General features: G+C 39.3%; 1 protein-coding gene across 1 annotated transcript; it reads left to right on the top strand.

Annotated features, from left to right (window-relative positions):
* The first annotated feature begins 1,230 nt into the window (after positions 1–1,230).
* On the top strand, positions 1,231–15,781 carry LOC104338518 (homeobox protein CDX-1). Its single transcript, XM_009944567.2, has 3 exons — positions 1,231–1,663; positions 11,618–11,763; positions 15,527–15,781. The coding sequence occupies exons 1-3, from the start codon at positions 1,231–1,233 to the stop codon at positions 15,779–15,781; spliced, it is 834 nt and encodes a 277-aa protein (XP_009942869.2).

Genomic DNA, 15,781 nt, shown 5'->3' with positions numbered 1-15,781 from the left:
GCACCTGTTTAAGAAAAAAATCCTTTTAACAAGTTGGTTCATTAATACAGGTGCAATTAAGTATCACATCATTAAAGGAACAGGAATGAAAACAGAGTAAATTCTCATTAAGAGACAATGCTAAGGTTTCTATCTTAAAAAAAAAAAAAAATCAACACTCTCCTTACTCCTGCTTCTAGATAATCTCATAGGAATTTGTTACTTACAAACACAGGATTGCTCCTGAAAGTTAGGAAACTTTTTTTTGAGCTAAAAAGCTAGAATTTGTTCCCATATTTCTAAGAAAAGGTGTTACTTCTTGTGAACAAGCACAGCAATGAGAACAGAAAAACCTTCAGGGAAAACTACCACTCATTTCAATATCACAAACAAGACAAGAAGCATAGGGAAAGTGACAAATTTTGCATTCTGTCAATAACAGATTCTCGTTCTGTTAACATTGTAAGTTAGAACAGAGAAACTTCAATCACTGTGGCAAGCAGCCAGCTCATGAATAGGCTTGCTAACATCAACAAGACTATTCGTATGAACAAATGCTCAAAATGACTATGAGACTTCTTGTATATCCTTTGTAATGTTAAAATCAGTAGGATTACTGTGGTTTCTAAGTGCTCTCCCACATGGACTAAGAGCTGGAGTCAAGAGGATTGCTCATGTGAGAAACTGTAAGAACTGCAGCTAAAGACTGAACTGGTCCTTTGTTTTCAGTTTTAAAAAAATATATACATAAAGCACATAAAAGAACTACTGGACTAGCAGATACCAGGCTTTAACTATAACCTAGTGCCTGAAGTTAGATTCCAACACGTACTGACCAAGAGAAGTACTACTGTTACTGCGATTAACTTTGCTTGAAGACCACGAAATTTCAAACCACGTTCAAAAAGTATAGAACCAGGATGGTAATACGTAAGGATCTGTGAGAAAGGAAGCACCAGAACTAGCAGCAAGGTGGGGTTGCCTGTATGGTCAGCCCTTCATTTGAATGCAAATGTAATTTTGGGGCAGGCAGTTATCTGTGACATCAGGCAGGACCTTAGTAAACTGTTACCACCAGCACCTGGTAAAACCATTGTTAATCATGTGTAGTAAAGGGACATCAGGGCTAGCATGAGTCATTTATAGAGCCAGTCAGGGCTAGAAAAGAGAAAGAAAGAGGAGGGGAAGAGAGATCAAACAAATGCTGAGGAGCAGGATGGCCCAGCAACACAAAGCCAGGCTGTGAGCATCATGTATGTGAGTTATCTGTTGGATAAAGAGACCAGCATGTATCCAGGATCCGCAAGGTGCAGCAGCAACAACCTGCCAGTGCAAAACTTTGTGTCCACTCCACCCTACTCCGATTACATGGGATATCATCATGTGCCAACTCTGGACACCCATGGACAGCCTGCGGGAACCTGGGGATCGCACTACGGCCCACAGAGGGAGGACTGGAACGCTTACGGCCCAGGACCTTCCAGCACGGTTGCTGCTGCACAGCTCAATGGCTCGTCTCCCGGACAGGTCTCCTACAGTTCTGCTGACTACAGCTCCCTCCATCCCGCTGCAGCTGGGGGGTTACCTCCTGTAGATACAATTAATGCGCAGCAAATCTCTCCCAGCAGCCAAAGGCACAGCTCTTACGAATGGATGAGGAAAACGGTGCAATCTACTTCTACAGGTATGAGGGCACTGAGGTTTTTATGCTGAGAAGAGTATTCACTTTTATAGGGTTTTTTTCCAACTGTTGGGGGTTTTCTTGCCAGGTTCGCTGTTTTGAGGAAAGTGTACAGTTTAATAAAGGAAGATCCTAATTACTCTGAAAGATTCTCTTGGCAGTAGTTAAATATTAATTCAATTATTGGATGTTGGTTTTGATCAGCTGACTATTTCTTATACTTCTTTCCTGACCTTTAATGATGAGGCAAATGAAAAGCAATGTCCTCCGACAGCAAAGTATTTTCACTTCAGACACATTAAAAAAACCTGTGATATCAAATAATTGCTTTTACTACGAGTCCTATAGATTGGAATGAAGCAGCATGTGTGCAGAATGAAATCATGATGAAAGTATTGTATTTTACCACCACCTATACTTTGCTTATTTTCCTCAAGTTTTAGAGTACCTATGAAAAGTTCAAGTAAAACATATACAGCAGAGGGGCTGGAAATCAGGCTTTGTATTAGAAACAACCTCTCTAAACCTTGGAACACTGAGATGAAATGAGATCTGCAAGATGAAACAATGAATCAATGCTTTAAAAACAGCAGTGATAAGGAATGGGCTGCTTCACTTTGTAGTAGTAGCAGCTCTCAGAATATGCAGGAATACAAAGATCTGTGGTAACACAATCAGCTGATACAGCGACAGATCCATCTCTGATGCCTAATAGTCCATGAGCACAAAACAATTCTTCAATCGTATTTAACCTGTAAAAAAAAGTCACAAAGCATGAGGACAAGGTTCTGTTTGACTGTGATGAGGAACAATAGAAAAAATATAAATATTGAGCATCCCTAAAACAAAAATCTGTACCTTGCATGAATAGAAAAAAAAATTATGAAACAAGAAAGGGGAGAAGGAGAACTGCCTGAAAAGAACTGAGGCACAATCTGCTATATAAAAGTATGTGATCCTCCAAAGTGCGGAGCAGCTTTGACACACACTGAGATCAGCAGAAATTAAGGATGCTCAATATCTCCCCTAAAGAGATGCTCACAGTATTTCAACATTCCATCCCAGGAAGGTTCCTTTCCTTTGAGCCCTTCCTCCTGCCCCAGCTCTGTTCCACACATGCCTGTAAATAATAGTTTTCAAAGGAAGTACTGAATTAATCTCTGATGGAAAAGTAATTAATTAAAGCATACTTTAGAAAAAAGAAAGCAACTATATAGAAAAATTGTCTGCATCAGAAGAATGCATCTGATTTATACGGACAGACTGAGTCATCCTCACTCCTGCTGAACACAGCTTTAGTTCATAGAGAGCCCATAGAAGTCAACAGGATAATCAGAGTAGGTTGTACTCTGCATGGATAAGAATCATGGCAAATAAAAAAAAAAGCAGCACAGTAGTTGGTTTTTTTAAACTCATATTTGTTCTTCACTGAATACTACCCAAGGAAACACAAAAGAGGGCTGGTCTTGCAAAAACTTACAGCTTGCTTTTGAGTAGTCCTCACAAGGGCAATGAAATTGCTCACAAACTGTATTATTTACAGATAGCAGAATACTTGCTCAAAGCCCCACTATTTCTCGTCTCTTCTTTACTTACCTGCCTCTTACGCCTGTGCATTTAAATTGCAGCCTCTCTGAGAAAAAGACCTGATTCGATCTGTCTGTGCTGTCCCTTTTGTAGTGGGGACACTGTGAGACAGAGATGTACATATATACAATAGACAATAACATTCTAACTGCCAGCTTAAGAATCATGCGCAGGGCTTTCTAACCTTCCAAATGTCAAGCCTGCAAGGGTCAGAGCATTCACAGGAGATGTTGGGAGTCTCTCCATTCTGGAATGCTCCAACAAGATATTGAGCATCTTCCTCTCAAGAAGAACTGAAGAAATCAGTATGGCATAGAAGCATATCCTCCCAAATGGCCATGGGCTAATGTAAGGCCCTCTGAAGTTATGGGGAGCCTATCCATTGATTTAATAGGTACTGGGTAGTGTTTTAGGAAAAAATCCAGATAAGTAATTCTCCTGCTGCTTCTTCCCCTCTTTTTTTTTTTCTTGCTAGGTCAGGAATGCTCAGTGCCAACAGATCTGCTTCACTGCCGTTGGTTTCTTTTTCTTCATTCACTCCTTTTCCTCAGTTTAAAAGCAAGGGCACTTTTGGTTTTCCCCATTTTCCAAAAAATAAAACCCATTTTTAAAAATTTGCCCTAACAGCAATGTCAGATCTAGGAATGCACTTAGATGAGCTTGGTTTTGAGCATAGAAATGTTGCAAGTGACTCCAAATGCGTGACTAGGCTAACTGCAAGTACCAATGCGGTTTGCTGGATCATGATCAAATTCCTCAGCATTTTCTTAGATGGAATCCATTGCTTTTTACACCCTCAAAGCTGTACGCACACATTGAGCATTATCCTTCTGTCTCTTTGCAAAACTTTCAGGAATTTCAGTAGAGGTTTTGTATGGGCAAGAGTGAAGGAATCACACCTATCATTTATTAGCTTTCCTTATGCCCTGTGAAATAGATAAGAGCCACCATTCTTAAAGATGGAAAAACTGAGGCTCAGACTTACCTGAAGTAGTCAGAATGGAAAATACACAAATTAATTTTATTATTTGTTCATTATTTGTTGCAAAATACTAGTTATCAATAATAACATTATTTCAATATGGAAACAATAATTATTAAGGCAATTGATTTTTGCAAGGTATTCTCAAAAGTGTGCAAGAAATGTTCCTGTAATCTTATCCCTTTGAGATCAGGAGAGAGTCTTTCTAAAGATTCACTTATGTTGAGTAGTCTGACTTGTAACAGCTACAGTAACAAGGCCCAGAATCAATGACACTTCCATCTCCACGCATTTCATGGTTAGCTTCTCTTTTGGGTGCTTTATGACCGGACAGATGACAAACAAAACACTTCATAGAAATTTCTAACACTGTCTCATGCCCTACAGTTATTTTGACACTCTTATCTACACAACTAACCTGGAACAAAAGAAGAAATTATTTCAAGTCTTACTCTGTAACTTAAAAAACAACATGCAATATAAAACCATGTCTTCAGCTGGTGTTCAGTAAAGTTTATGAGGTTACGCTACCTGAAACCACTGGAAGATCTCAGCATTTAATGCAAGACTATCATCCTGGTCTAGCATTACTGGAATGCATTTCCCGCAGAAAAGACCTAATAAGGCTTTCATCCATCATTCTCTCTCTGGTTGAAGGATGTCTGAATGTCTTTCCCTGCAGCTTTGGAACTGGAGGGAGTGGGACTTGATCCTAAATGCAGTGCACATAGGATCCATTGCCTAGTCACTGCATTCTTGATGGTGTTCAGGATACAGGAGAAAGCAAATGTGTTTTGGCTCAGAACACTTGAAGGAGGAAAGACTGCTTCGCATTTTCAACCAAGAACACCAATTGGGAAAGACCCTTCTCTAACCCTTATACTGCTCCTGTCCCCTCTCCTAAACTACCACTTTCACAGGGCGAGCAAAGCCAAGGCAACTGGCAATTCTGACAGAGGACAGAACAAAGCCAGGACAACTAGAGATTTGAGATGGCAATTCCCCCCACCCCGAGCATAATTAAGGCAAATTCCTGAAAGGAAAGTAGAATAAAACCATCTTAGAACAAGTTATGAACGTCCTCCTGTTGATTTCAAGATTTTTATGGAGGTATGCAACCACTTACACAGGAGCAGACTTTACTTTTTGCCTTCATGAGAAAACATACATCTGTGGTAAAACCGAGTTTGAAGAGCTAACTATACGCAGTTCCAGCAGCAATGAGAATTTGCTCACAAAGCTGAAAGTATATCTTAAGATTTGCACTTACGTTACCATAAAACAGAGAGTTTTGAAACAGAGGTAAACTATGAGCAGAAACTTTTCCCATAGATGACAACTCTCCTATCATTCTTGTTTAACAAAAATTTACTCTGAAGACATAAAGACAGTTTTTCTGATCATGGCAATGGCAGGTGCTGATAGCATCATTACCAAATGCACTGTAAATGTATAGCATCTAGACTTTGAAGGAAGAAGTTATATTCCCTCAAATCTAAGGAAGAGGAACAAGCCCCTTAAGAAGCCATTCCTGCAAAGTGTTGAATGCCTAAAGAATGTACACCACTTGGAAAAACTTCAGTTAATCGCTTGCTTTTTAGTCTGCACAGTCACTGGCAATGGGATTTCCCCTGACCTTGCCACTTAGAAATCCACCTACATTTTCTGCAGGTTGGGTCCTTCTGCCAAACAAAATCCATGCAGGGTGCTCTGCCCAATCGTTGTTTAAAGGTGATAAAAATGACTCTGCTTTGGATTCAATAATTTCTGTATGAGGAGCATGAATAGAAAAGTTTACACTAGCAAAGTGCAGGACAGAATTTGGCCATTGAGCTTTATTACAGAATAGCAGAACATATTCAAAATTGAAAATATTAGCATTTTAAGTAGAAGAAGAAGGGAAAATCCTTGAAGTCTGTTGAAAGGCTCCAATTCTATGATCCTTCTGTTCTTTTCAGCATGAGTCATCTGAACATGTAGAACAAGAAAAAATTATCAAGACCCAGCAGAAAACACAAACATAGAATTTCACCATGTTTCACAAACCTTTATGCATCCAACTCTGCATTAATGAATAGTTCTACTCATCGCACCAAGACTTCTGGCAGGAATATTATCACTCATGTTATACAGGACTGGATCCACATAACATTTTCTAATACAATGGCAGTGTGTCTTGGTTTTAATTTAGCTGTACAGAACATCATGTGCAGCACAATGTCCACCTTCAAGACTTCTTTAGAATTACTTTTGCTTCACAACTTCAGTTAAGTCAGTGAAATTACACTAGGGAGAATTTGCCCCTTTTTTTTCTACCCTTTTAAAGTGCATAAACATCTAGAGATAGTCCCAAAAACAAAACTCTAGGGTCTGATCTCTGACAGACTGTATCTTTACAAGCTCAAAAACTAACACTGATCTTTCTCTTAATGCTAAGCTAACATAAAGATGCAAATTTGAACTGAGCGTATCTCAAGGCCAGAAAACTGTTTCACATTTTAAGCTGATTTAAGCTAACTTCCAATCATGAAATGCAGACATTAACTTCCTCTGAAACAATGTTAAACTATGGAATCCAGATTACAATGCCTTGTAAGCAACCCGACACTACTCTATACTGTGGCATCTTCTCTCTAAACTAGGGAACTTCTGGATTTTATGAATCATGCCAATTTCAGTAGACGAAGAATATTCCTGAAAAGTTCAGAAAGGAGGCACTGAAAAAGGGGCCAGGGCTAGTTCTAATGCTAATTTATTTTGCTTTGTAAACTAGTTGTGAGGTCCGATGGTGGGGTTGTTTTTTTCCTTTCCTGGCCTACATTGTCTGAGGTTTTGAGGCCTATCTGTCATACTGAGGCAACAGACCCTTTCAACACTTCACTTTGCTTTGATATGCAGTCTTGTCTCTTCCTTCTCTCTCTTTTCTTCAGGAGTTATATTGCCGGAAAGGGTGATGATTTTCACAGCAAATAAAGAGGCCTTCTCCTTGCTTTATTGTCTTCAGAAGAAATGCTCTGTGAATTTTATGACCAATGGGAAAGCTGTTCCCTTCCCCCAACTCAAAACTTGTCCAGTCACAAAAATTGCTGGAGTGGGTGTGATAGGTTTGTTAAACTATATCTCCTGAAAAGTCTTCTAAGTCTGAAATGTCTTATTTCTCATTACTCCAAAGGCACTCTTCAATAGTCACTATTTGCAAAACAGGTTTTTGACAAAATTTGCTGTTCTTAAACAGCTCATTAAAACCAGGAAATCCACTACCCCAAAACAAAGGCAGTCATACTGCAAAGGTAGTTGCTTCAAAGCTCTTTTGTCTCATTTTTCTTCCACCCAGCTACCAATAACCTCTCCTACCACTTGCAATTCTGTCATATAACTGTCCATGACAGAACATATTTCCAATAAAATTGACATTATATTGCTGATTAAAATGATAATCTGTCACTCACAAAATATTAATTAGGATTGTAGAAAGTTAAATGTTGGTAACTTCACTCACCTAAGTGAGCAAAATATGCAGGATTTGACTAAAGAATTGGATTAAAATAATTACTTTTATCATTGCATCATTAAATTCTGCCATTATCTCCTAAAGGGGTCTGAGAACTGAAGAACATCCTTCTGCTGTCTCTGGGGTGAATCCATTAGTCCTACCTCAAATTTTACTCGGGTAATACTTCTCCTTGAAATCACTGTAAATAAAACCAGTAGAAGGTCTGCAGGATTTGGCTCAGAATGGAGTGGCTCCTGTTCCATCTAACAGAGAGGATTTAGAAGCTGAAGTCCCAGACAGTTTAGGATAGGTTTTGTTGCTGCTGCTTGTTAACTTTGGCAAATAAAAGAGAAGTGTACTTTGCCTTTGAAAGGAAATGCCATATGCAGACTAATTCCAACCAACGCATTAGAAAGACGCTCAGTGACATCAAGGAGAGTCTGGGTAAAGGCCTAACAGACTTCAACGTGACTCTGCCACAGCTAAAAGTATCCTCTCAGAAGACCCTGGCAGATCTCGGCTCCCTTTGTCTTTTCTCTCTCACAGAGAGTATTACTCTACACAAAAAAAACAAATTAATAAACACAAGATTTATCTGACAAATCAGAGAGAATTTTTCTCAGATTGTTGTTGACTTTTAGGAAGGAAGTGTTCTCCTTTTGCTTTTCTACCTTTTAAATTATTCTCTTAACTTACTTTAAAGAAATAAATTAGATGTGAAAGTTCCCAATCTTCCTTCAAAAAGAAAACAGATATTATCATTCCGACTAAAAATAACCCAAAAGTTAGTGATAGAAAAATAAAAGATTTTATGGGAGAAAGTTCTGTTTTCCACATACATTTAATTTCTTCTTCAATTTGAAAAGCAAAAAACCCATCCCTCTCCTGCTCAGATAATAAGGGTTTAAGCACTTAAAACCAGAAACAGGAAGGTTTATCTCAAAGTTTAACCACCTTGTTTTGGCAACAGAAGAACATTTGATATTTGTCTATGGCTTTTGAATGAGAACAGGGTTCAAGATAAGATCACCTTGTAGCTCTTCTGTGTGCTCCATCTTAACAACACAAAGGAGACTAAGGAAACATTTTAAACATTTTGTTCCATAGAATGACCTCAAATTCTCATTTAAAGAAGAAAAAAAACCTAACCAAACCACCGGCTAGAGATCAAAAGTTAAAAAATATCAAGTGAGGCATTAAAGCACCACAGGTGACCATATGTTAAACAAACAATTTACACTTCGAATGAATGAAAACAAATGTCCTAGTATTTATGTGGACTGAACTGAATAACTGCGGTTCTTTTGAGACCCTAAAATTCTTACCATAATGTTGTAAAATTAACAGCACTTTTCACTTGATTATCAGTGTAAACCTAATTGGGCTAATTCTGCTTTCACTACAGTTTCGTAATGATAGAAATGCCACTGAAATGAGAATGTCCTATTTATCTACCCCAGCACAGCAGAACCTTCACAAGGAAGCTAACAGCTTTGAGTCAAAGTGGGTTTGGCTGCACGGATTGAGCAGAAACCCCAGCGTAAGGAACAAACACAAACATGCACACACCTATTTTCCTTATTGAAATAGTCCAAGTAAACAGGCTGATGGCCTCAAGACAGTTGGAAAATGCCCATACCATTGTAAACTCGCTGACGCATAGTGCTTTACCAGGGTTGAACACCATGGAGCACGGAAGCTGAAGGATCCAATTCTGATGTAGCCCTTCTTCTACAAGCCTGAGAAGAGTCCTAGAGAAACCCTGTCACGTAGGTGAACCAGTTGTTAGACTCAACCAGAGGTGTAACAGTATTTGTTTACAGCATTGAACTGACCAGGACTTCCAGTGCTAAACAGCTCTGTACCTAGGATCGATACAAACAGTACGAAACGGATCAGGGCCTGAAGAACCTTCTAATGCAAACAATACTTCGGTGAGCCAAAAACTCATACAAGTAGCAAAGTACTGACCGTCAAATGCTGGAAAAGAAAAAAGTGACAGGGCTCTCAAGCCATTACCACACAATGTATACAGCAAGTGGAAGGCAACGTTAACTTTAAATATGTTCAGCTATTCAAACAAAGCGAAATCATGTCTCCTTGAAAAACATTAACCCTTGAAACCAAACAATGAATTAAGGGATAAAGTACTTTGAGATTCTGCTACAGTTCTGTACCCTGAATTCTGATCTTTGGGTGCTACTCAAACTTCAAAAGCAAGGGGAGTTGGAAGGAAGGGCTGGGTCGAAATCAGGTCTTTGGCACCACTGACACGCAAAACTCCAGCTATTCTCTCCTGCAGGGGGGAAGCTGGTTGCTATGGGGCGGTGTGCCGAGGTGATCTACTCAGGGACCAAAATTTTACCTACTCAATGCCTGAAAATCTATTTCCTCTCCTTTCAAAAGTAACTGCTCTTATTAGGAGTGCAATTATTATGAGCTTGAGGAACCTGTTTTTTGAAAAGTTGGGCATCCACACATTCTTTTCAGAAAAAGATCTGTAAGCAAACATGAGCTGTTGCACGAAGCTGAGCTGCAGCTGCGGCAACAGCAGACTGTTACAGGCAGCAAGCCACAATATGCCTAGAGTTTCATGCATCATCTGAGAGAATGTGAATCTAAGGGGGCTGTTCTACTATTATGACCACTAAGGACTCAAACATTCATGATCTACAGTACCACAGTGGAACACGCTGCAAAAAAAATACCAACTAAACATGGATTCCCTGTCCTAGACAATTTACAGTCTAAATAGATACATCTGAAGAAACATTCATATAAATATAGCCGGACAAAGACGCACAAAAACATGGTAAGACTGTTGTTAGCAAACAAGGTAGCGCTGGCTTTTAACACAACAATGATCTGATCTTTAAAAAACGTAGGAAGACCTAGGGCTCAGGGGCCTTGGTTTTAAGCAGCTGTTGATCTCCGATATATTGATCGCCTATTATGAACATCAACGACAGAGGAAAGGTGAGTGAGAAAGGAAGCATCAGCGGCCTTTCCCATTCTCAATTCTCTTTTGCTATTGCCAACACATTCTGTCCTCAGAAATTATCCTGCATGGAATCCATAACACTTCAGCTACTTGTGTCTGTGTTCACTGGCTCATGTCATTTGCTATTACGTTTTAACGACCCAAATACTGCTGAGCCAGTCTGCTTCAGTCAGCTGTACCCACAGCTGAAAGGAGGCAGCAGTGCTGCTTGCAAAAGAACAGATGCTGCAGTTCTATCATTGTTCAATGTCCTTTGTTAGGCATTATTGCTTTCTTTTTCTCATTTTTATTAACTGTCATCTGAAAGTCTATGTTACTATTCCCTGTGCTCCTCTCAAGTCATAGACAGACTGAGCCAGACTTGAAGGAAAAACACAATATCCAAGTTGCAGTAACAATCACAGTATTGTATTAAATTCTCTAGAAACAAGTGAGGAGCTTTGGAAGCTCTCAGTAATTTCTATGCAGTAAAATATCCCTCACAATTTCCCTCTGAACCAGGTAGCAGTGTATCAGCTTTAGGGATGGAGAAACAGTGCAATCCAACACCAGGCAGGAAGCCTGCATCAGAGCTGGGAACAGAACCCAGGTTTCCTGGCTCCTTGCTCTTAACAAGAATGCCCTCCCTTTCCCAAATGATAATACAAGAGATAAAGAATATGAGGACCACTTTATCATCTATTTACTAAGGAGCAAACCCAAAATCTGATGGTATGAACCTTTTGTGTTGTAAATCAAGACCGAGTCCACTGCAGTCAAGGGAGTTACTCTGGGTAAGTGCACAGACAATTAGGCCTAAAATACAAACATATTTTCAAATGTAAAGCCAGATATTCTGTGTTACTAAAGTTAAAAAATTCTAGCTTGAAGCAATGTGTTCTTCTTTCAAAACAGGTAAAACAAGAACAAGAGAGAAGTACCGAGTGGTTTACACAGATCATCAGAGATTAGAATTAGAGAAGGAATTTCATTACAACAGATACATTACAATCAGGAGGAAGTCTGAACTTGCTGCAAACCTAAGACTTTCCGAGAGACAGGTAGAGTATGGATCACCCATTCAGAATTTCTTTGAATTTATTACTGCTGATGAGGAGATAACAGTACTGGTTAAGAACTCAAAAATGCTAGTGCCTCTAATAACCAAACAATGCGACTGGGTTCCCTTTGCAGTGTAGGAACTCAAAGTATCCAGCTGAATGACCTGACAGCCCTGTTTGCACTCATTTCCAAATATCCCATCAGCACTACTTCAGCTCTCATCAGGGAGCTGTGCAACAACACAGAAAAAGCAAACACCAGTCTTACATACAGTCCTGTTCTGAGAAACAAGCGTTTGAAAATATCTACAAAATCCTGCCTGGATTTCTCTCTGTTTTACTGGGGCAGCAGTAGCAGGGAGATATTTTTGCTGAAATTTCTAAAGCGGAAGCCCTGGTTCTGATGAAGTCAATGGGAACTCTGTAACCAATTTCAACAAGGTCAGTCTTAGCAGAGAATGGAAGTGATGAGCTCAAGTATGTTCAGGACACCTGGAGGTATTTGTTTCTTTGTCTGCCTTTTACCTTTTGTTAAAAATTTCCTACATACTTACTACTCTTTTTCTCCTGCCCCTTTATCCTCCCACCCCCTCCAAATTTCACTCCTGTTCTCACAACATAAATCAAAAAGGTTAAAAGATACATATTTTTTGCCCTGGAACCACTCTTGCTGCCTTCTTCAGTCATGCTATTGCAACGCCAGTGCCACCCCCCCCAAAGCAAAGCAGGTACAGGGCCTCTGGCTCTCAAGCACTTCAGCTGGCAAACAATCGAGATAAGATGCCAGGCTAGATCTCCCACAAAGACACTCACAACAAGGGCTGAGCATATGTTTGGTCCCATTTTGCTTGGGAGTTTCTTGATTCAGCACACTGAAGTAAGCAGCGAAACAGAAAATTAAAAGCTTTACTGAAGGATCTCCCTGAGCAGATTTCAGGACACAATATGCTCATTTGATGCCTTTTCAATTTGCAGACCATCACAGCACTGTTTTCTCAGTCAGTTATTATTCAGTATCATTCACTGAAGATTATGCCTGATTCACCATTGTTTTATTGGCTCTACTGAGCAGGGATAGTCCAAAATCCACCTAGTTGTAGCACTGTTCATCCAACTTGAACTTGTCTGATACAGCACATGCTGAAATTGCTTACAGAAATGGAGAAGCAAATATCCATTTTTCACATATTTGTCAATCTGCTGTTGATTGCAAGTATTTAATTACTGAAAATTAAAATTATTTCAATGAGGTATAAAAAATACACCATGTCGTTTTGCTGGCTGTTAAGACCTAATAACTTGACTTCATTATACTGAAATTAAAAATTATGACCTTACTTCTGTAAAGAACCAACAATATTTACTTGAAACTTCCTAGTCCAGTGATAAGATAAACTTTTTTGGCAGTATATTTGAAGTGGTGACACAAAAAAGACATGCTACATTTCTTTGACATACATTGGGGAAACATGGCAACAGTTCTTGCAGTATTTGCTCTTCTTCATCATCAATATATGTCATGAATAAAATTAACTCCAGTGCGTAAAGCCTACATCTCTGAAGTCACTTTTGAAAATGTAAGATTAAGAAAGAAATACCTGATCTATACCCCCACTACTACCCTTTGTTACAAATTAAACAACCCCATCATATGAATATGACTGAACACACACTGTCCTATCCCAAGTTCCACTGCACGCAGCATATAACCTAAAATAATTTTCTGGAAAAGCTTTTTTCCTGGCTATGCCAAAATCTCATCCAGGACACTGCAAGGAATATCTCAAGATAAAAGGACAAAGAACAATTGCTTAAACAACAAAGGAAAGATGTAATATCTAATGAAGGGGGGAAAAAAAGGCAAAACAAAGCACTGCTAATATAGGAAGGATACAGAAATAAAGGAGATGATGAGGACAAGAAAGAAGAGAGAAAATTAGACTTCAGGGGAAGAGTTACTGGCACAACAATTGAGCAGTGGCAAAAAAAATACTGAAAGTAAGGAGGGCAACAGGTGAAGAACAAGTCAGACATGCAACTGACCACGTTAGTTTGTAGTCTAACACTACAGATCTGCATTTACTTGTAGATATTTGATAATTGGCATCAACCTTGAAGTGGCTACCGAAATTCTCTCTGGACCACTGCTGCAGATCTCCATCCCTAGTTTAATAACAAACTAGAACAAAAACCTAAATTCAAAGGCAGGTAACAACACTGAAGCCAGAGGGCAATTCTAAAACAGACATTAATTTGTTTTTTAGACTGTTTCATCTTTTCATGCATTTTGGCAAATGCCTGGGTGAAACTAGACTACCTCAGCATAATCAGAATGCGAGAGATCTGAGAGTATTTGAGACTGGTTTAATGGAACATAATTTGGTACTGAAATGATGTTTCAGAAACTAAAACAATAAAATGAACTACCATATGTCTAAGATGATAGCCCAGGACATAAGAGATGTAGTTCCAGTTTCCACAAGCTTTGTGTGTAGCTGAATTCTTCAACTTTAAAATAGGAATAATAATGCCTCAAGAAGAGATACACCGAGACTGTCACAGAGACTCCTTAAGATGTTTTGTGGGACTTCACCACTGGTTTTCTTTTAAAACACAACCTAGTAGCCACAGATGTTCTCACCTCTTACTGTTTTACCTCCTTTCTGATTATCATTCTCATTCCCTTTCTAGCTTCATGCAAAGGATAACTAAACAAATCAGTATTTCTCAGCAAACCATTGATTTTTCTTCTGGTAATAGAAAATGGTGACAGAAGGGTTTCCTTTGCCATCTAAACACCAACAAACCTCTGAATGAGGTAGCTTGACTCATCACACTGACTAGACATAATACAGAGCCACTTCCAAGGATAAATAGCTGGCATGCACTGCTCTAAATCCAACACTGGGGATTCACATCCAAGACATTTCAGTTGCCATAGAACATTCACCCTCTCACACCTGAACGAGCTCTCCCGTATTTTCAATTGACCATTACTCATCAACTTCATCTCACGTCCTCATTTGTTTCAGCCTAATCAAAACCCACATACTCTTCAATAGCTGCTTCACTTCTTCCCGAAGATGACTGCATTTCTGTCACAGCAACGACTATGGCACAAAGCAGTGGACTGTGCGGGAGACAGCAGCTGGTTCTGGCTCCATCTACAAATGCGATGAAAGGCGATTAGCTATTAAGGCACTGCTTATACAATATTGTGAAGTAATATTGTGTACCAAGAGTAGTGCACTGGTGAAATTCTGCTCAGAAGTGTATTTCCTTTGGCTGACAGATAGGAGCTCACCAATTAATATGTAGCATCCAAACAGGAAAGCTTTTGTGCTTCAGTTCATAGGCCACTAACAGGTTTTGACCTGCTCTGACTAGGGCATAGAGTTTTCAATGTAAATACACTCACAGATTCTTTCGGCTATCACTACGACACAATGAGATTATGTTCTGTTAGATTTTGTACCAAAATGAAAATAAAAATCAAAGCTCATTGCATAAAAAAACACCTCTTAAAAATAAAACTAACATTGAAAAACTCTTTTTATCAAACTATTAGTAAATATTTTATTACCAGAGAGGAAAGAAGACCTGTACAAAAACCAAGCAAACAGCTCTGTTGTTGCAGTTTGCCATGGCCTTTCTCACTGGTCCTCATGCAACTTATTTTACTTATGACCCTTGACTGTATACATAAAAGACCACATTACATTCTATTAGCAACTGAAAAAAATTTCCCTCTGCTCCCCTGCAGGTGAAAATCTGGTTCCAGAATCGCAGAGCCAAAGAAAGAAAATTAATGAAGAAGAAAATGACTCATTTTGATGGCAGCAATCTTGGCTCTATGCAGAGTGACTCTGGCTCAGTGAGCCCGATGCCAGTTCCTGACCAACAGACTCATTCAGAAATGTCCAGTTCTTTATTCCCCGCTCCACCTCCTCCACCTCCGCTTCCCATGAATGGTTTGCAGCACAACGGGAACCTGCAGCAGGTAGTGGCCTCACAATAA

The sequence above is a fragment of the Opisthocomus hoazin genome, chromosome 14 (assembly GCF_030867145.1).
Source record: "Opisthocomus hoazin isolate bOpiHoa1 chromosome 14, bOpiHoa1.hap1, whole genome shotgun sequence".
NCBI classification, from domain to species: domain Eukaryota; kingdom Metazoa; phylum Chordata; class Aves; order Opisthocomiformes; family Opisthocomidae; genus Opisthocomus; species Opisthocomus hoazin.
This window is presented reverse-complemented; position numbering and strand designations above follow the sequence as displayed.

Excerpts from the sequence above, each read along its gene's own strand:
- LOC104338518 (XM_009944567.2), top strand. The coding sequence starts at position 1,231 with ATGTATGTGAGTTATCTGTTGGATAAAGAGACCAGCATGTATCCAGGA. Across the intron at positions 1,664-11,617 it reads GGTGCAATCTACTTCTACAG|GTAAAACAAGAACAAGAGAG; the intron begins GTATGAGGGCAC and ends CTTTCAAAACAG. Across the intron at positions 11,764-15,526 it reads TAAGACTTTCCGAGAGACAG|GTGAAAATCTGGTTCCAGAA; the intron begins GTAGAGTATGGA and ends GCTCCCCTGCAG.